This window comes from Ipomoea triloba, chromosome 1 (genome assembly GCF_003576645.1).
Source record: "Ipomoea triloba cultivar NCNSP0323 chromosome 1, ASM357664v1".
Classification (NCBI taxonomy): domain Eukaryota; kingdom Viridiplantae; phylum Streptophyta; class Magnoliopsida; order Solanales; family Convolvulaceae; genus Ipomoea; species Ipomoea triloba.
Window position 1 is genome coordinate 28,070,236 of NC_044916.1, and position 4,663 is coordinate 28,074,898.

General features: G+C 36.4%; 1 protein-coding gene across 1 annotated transcript; it reads left to right on the forward strand.

Moving 5' to 3' along the window:
- Positions 1-149: 149 nt before the first annotated feature.
- LOC116001434 (la-related protein 6C) lies at positions 150-3,301 on the forward strand. The gene is made up of 10 exons (XM_031241314.1): positions 150-774; positions 1,164-1,245; positions 1,337-1,437; positions 1,646-1,717; positions 1,833-1,912; positions 1,997-2,075; positions 2,191-2,238; positions 2,336-2,404; positions 2,724-2,867; positions 2,951-3,301. The coding sequence occupies exons 1-10, from the start codon at positions 388-390 to the stop codon at positions 3,224-3,226; spliced, it is 1,338 nt and encodes a 445-aa protein (XP_031097174.1). The 5' UTR covers positions 150-387; the 3' UTR covers positions 3,227-3,301.
- Positions 3,302-4,663: the final 1,362 nt, after the last annotated feature.

The window sequence follows — 4,663 nt, forward strand, 5'->3', positions numbered from 1 at the left end:
TTTCTGTAGCGATACATGTGAAGTGAGAGAGTATATATACAACGTAGTTTCCAAATGTTAAAAGGAAACGTAGGTTTCTCCAAACCTTAGAAAGAAAAAAAGAAACGAATGGTGAAAAGTGAAAGCCCCCGAAAAAAGCAACGGTCAACTGGAAGTGCTATTCAAGGGCTTGATGAGGTTCACAGATTACACCAACATCTCCGCTCCACCAAGAGATGGAATCAACACAGATACAACGCTGCATTACACTCTACAACATTCAAGAAAACACCAAAAACAGATAGATCCTCCTGGAAACATATCCCCTAATTAAGAAAACAATCAAAAAAAAATTTTTACCCATCAATCAGATTTTATCTGAAAAACAAATTAAACAAATTTCATTTCATGGCACAGTTGCAACCCGAGAGAGAAAATGTTACTGCTAGTAATGCTCATCAAGACAACAAGTCCAAGGATATTATGATTATTGGAGCGGTAAATGGTGAAGCCAAGCACAAGTGGGGGTCGGGTACAAGTAGCAGTACAAACAGTGGTGCTGCTAATGCTAATAATAATTTCAAACTCAATGTCCAGGCCCCTGAATTCGTGCCCAGATCGGTTGCTCAGATGCCGGTTTCCGGTTACTTTTATCCCTACTTTCAGTACCAGGATTGGATTTATGTTGGCGATCAGGACCCAACGCCATTTTACAACAATCAGAATCTTTCGCCTCCTCAAACTCAGCAGAAAAACTCCCTCCCTGATGAAGTCAAACAAAAGATCATCAAACAGGTTAGGTTTCTTTTCTTGCAGGCCCGTTTGGTAAAATAGTTAGCCTATCAGACAATTTTGGCATATTCGACCGCTATTAGTTGTTAAAAAATCAATATAAGTGTTTGTTTAATTTTTTTTTTTTAACTCCAAAATGCTAAAATTCAAAATGCTGGGATATTATATCAAACAGCTATCAGCTAACCGCTAATTTACTAAACAATTTTTCATAATAAGCTAATATTATTAACTAGTCATATTATTAACTAGTCATACCCTTTAACTCAATCAGCTAACAGTCATTTACCAAACAAGGCCATTGTTATATGATCTGTGATTATCCTCGGGTAGTGGTTTCGATTTTTCTTGTCAATACTCAAAATGTATTTATTGTGAGTGTTGTGGAATAGGTGGAATACCAGCTAAGTGACATGAGCCTGCTGGCAAATGAGAATCTGGCGAAACAAATGAGCAAGGATCCTGAAGGTTATGGTAGGTGTTAAGGCCGGTTTTGTATTATATTTTCAGTAATTGTGTTATTTTAACTAACGATAGTAGCATGCATGTTTTGGTGTGGGAATAGTTCCTATAAGTGCTGTTGCATCAACAAAGAAAATCAAGTCGCTTCTGAGTAGCAATAGTACCCAAGTTCTTGCTCAAGCTCTGCAATCCTCAACAAAGCTGGTTAGTATATAGTATATTACGGAGTAGTATGTACTGTTGAGTATATAATATATAAATATAAATGTGCAATTCAACTATCAGCTAAGACTTTTAGTTGGGATGGAGTACATGCTTCAATTCTTTCAACCACTTTAATAGCGTGCATGCATTTTAGCTTCTGATATATCTCTTTCTCATCATGAAATTATATGCGAATTTTGTGATCAAGATCGTGAGCAGCGATGGCAAGAAGGTTAAGCGAAAACAGCCCTTCACTGAGAAGGACAAAGAGGAGTTGCAGGTTAATTTCTCTCTGATTTTGATTTTCCATGCATGCAATATAATGCATTTCTGTTTAGGTTTATTTGTGTTCTTTATTATTATTATTATTATTATTATTATTATATATTGTGCAGTCTCGCACGGTGGTGGCTGAGAATTTACCAGATGATCACTCCCATCATAACATTGAGAAGATATTCAATGTGGTTGGAAGGTGACATTTTGCCACTATATTACCCATATGATGTCCGGCCTGCATGTGCATACTAATATGGCGTTTATATATATGTATATGCAGTGTGAAAACCATCAGAATATGCCATCCCCAGGACCCCAATTCGTCCCGTTCCAAAGGAGAATATTTCATCAGCAATAAGGTATGAATAAATATAATTAAATATTGTGAATGTATTTTCAGGATCGGAGGAATTGATGAAGAACGTATATATGTAACGTACTAATTTATGATCTGATCTCCCTTTATTGTAAAAGCTGCACGCCCTGATAGAGTTCGAGAGCCCTGAAATAGCAGACAAAGCTGTGAGTTTGTTTACTCATTTTCATTAATCCTATCCAAGATTTCTTCACTCTTGCCCTTTAATTTTGTGATCTTATCTCATCTTTTCATTGGGATTAGGTTGAGAAGTTGAATGATGAAAGGAACTGGAGAAAAGGGCTGCGCGTAAAGCTGTTGCTTAGGCGCTCGGTAAGTAATGACAACAATATCGATCCATCTGAGAGTCAGGCCAATTCAAGTTGGTCTGGGTGTTGATGGTAACCAGAAAATTACAAGTTTAACTCCCAACAAAAACAGTTTATTAACCTTTTTAATTTGAGCTGATTCAGTTATGAACACCTTAGGTATAATCCAAGCTGATTTACCTATTGTGGCCTTTTACCTGTTAGGGTCTACACTCTCATGTAGTGACTACGGATTTCTTCGTTACTCAAAAACAAATATTGATCCATTTGTATATGATTCTATACGTTACCTTAAAGTCGTAGAAAACCCCCTTAATTTGCAGCCAAGATCTGTGTTGAAAGGCAGAAAATCAGAGTTTGAGGGCTGCCTGGAAGAGGATGATCAGGCGCCACCCCTTGAATCTGCACCAGAAGATTCCGTTACCTCTCCACTTCATCATCAATCAGAATCAACTGAAACTAACAACGTAAGTAATAACACTACAACAACCTTATAAACCATAATTCAGATGCATGCAGGCGGGTGATAATTATATATGTGAGTACGTAGGTGGAGGAGAGCTCAGGCGGCGGCGCTGCAAAGAAAGGGTGGGGAAAAGGGCGAGGGAAAACCAGGCTGCGCACTCAGATTCACGGCGGCCGCGGCCTCCTGGCGTCGTCTCCGCAGTGTAGCAGCTCCTCCTCTTCCGGCGGGCAATGCGAATCGCCGATGAAACAGGCGAGCAAGGGACCGAGAATGCCAGATGGAACCAGAGGCTTCACCATGGGAAGGGGAAAGCCACTCAACACCACCGCTGCTCCTCCATCCAGTGTGCCATGCATTTGAGTTATGGCTAGTTTGGATACATTATTCTTTTGTTTTCTTCTTTTGAGTAGTCATTAATTAATTAAGTAATTAATTAGAAAGTAAATTAGAGATAGATTATATTTTTCCCCAATCAATTTAATTTGCAGCCAATAATATTTTTGTTTTATTTGGGACATTATTAATTCTTATTATCATTAAATGTGATTTCATTCCTATCATTAGGCCTTCCAATCTCATGGTCTCATTATTATAATATTATTAGACCTTCTGGTCTTATTATTAGTAGACTTTTCGGTCTCCACCTAGGACACGGAGAGCATGCCCGAACACTTGGCATGTGTCTCATATTTTCCCCTATATATAAGATATTTATTGTACCTTGGAGGAGACCTTTTGGCCCCCAACCTACATCACTTTACTCGGAGCCTTCCGACTTCATGTGGTTCCAATTTTAAACTAAGAATTTAATTGTAGTTGTTTTAATTTATTCTAATTCCAGTTTTGTTTCTTATTCATGGGGGGTTTATATGGAATATCATTATTAGTGCTAATAAATTGAATAAATTCTATTTCACCTACAAATACCCACATTGAGCAAAATGTTTTGAATGCCTTTTTGAGAATTCCAAAATTCTAAAAAAAAATTTGAGAAGCCCAAAATTCTAATTTTTCTTCTCTCAAAAATCACTTTTCTTTCTTGAAAAAATTATGTCAACACTTCGATATAAATTTACAAAGTGCTTAGTTTGTCTTAATTTCGCTAAAAACATTAGATTTGAGTGCCCAAATATAATACTGTAATCAATTTTGTCTTAAAAGACTGACATTTCATCATCGAGATGTAACAAATAATTATTATTATTATTAAATGTACTTTAAAAAAAAAAAGTACACAACTTGGCCAAAAGTCAACAAAGAAGTTGTAATGAATAGTACAGTATTTGAAAGCATTGCAACAATTGAAAGATTGCAAGTACCGAGTAGTATTTACATTAAAAAAAAGAAAAGAAAAGAAAAGAAAATCAAGCGTGACCACGTCAGAGTACAATGCTTTGAATTTATTGGAAGAAATGAGCCTAAACTTGACTTATTTTATATGCTCAAGAACTGATAAAATCATGAAATTGTGACCTATATATGTCCCTTTCTTTCCTTTTGCTGAGAAGTTAATTTCAGATTTCCCGTTGTAGTGTCTGATCCAATTGACACCCAGTGCACCATTCTAAGTTAAATGATGATGCCCGTCACAATAATTGGGAATTGGAAGGGAGAAGTATACATCAATCGGGTAACAAAATTCACAACTTTTGCCTGTCCTTTCCTCTGTAATTCTGTGTAGATGTGGTAAAATTTTGCATTATTTATTTTGTCTCGAGTTCATACCAAATTTAATCATTGACTATAATAATTTTTTGATTTAGTTCTTTGTGTTTAATTAGGTTATCGACTTTGATG

What these genes read in the sequence shown, in the direction of transcription:
- LOC116001434 (XM_031241314.1), top strand. Translation starts at nt 388, where the DNA reads ATGGCACAGTTGCAACCCGAGAGAGAAAATGTTACTGCTAGTAATGCT. An exon ending in CAAGGATCCTGAAGGTTATG is followed by an intron (nt 1,246 to 1,336) that starts GTAGGTGTTAAG and finishes GTGTGGGAATAG; the next exon opens with TTCCTATAAGTGCTGTTGCA. An exon ending in TGCAATCCTCAACAAAGCTG is followed by an intron (nt 1,438 to 1,645) that starts GTTAGTATATAG and finishes TTTGTGATCAAG; the next exon opens with ATCGTGAGCAGCGATGGCAA.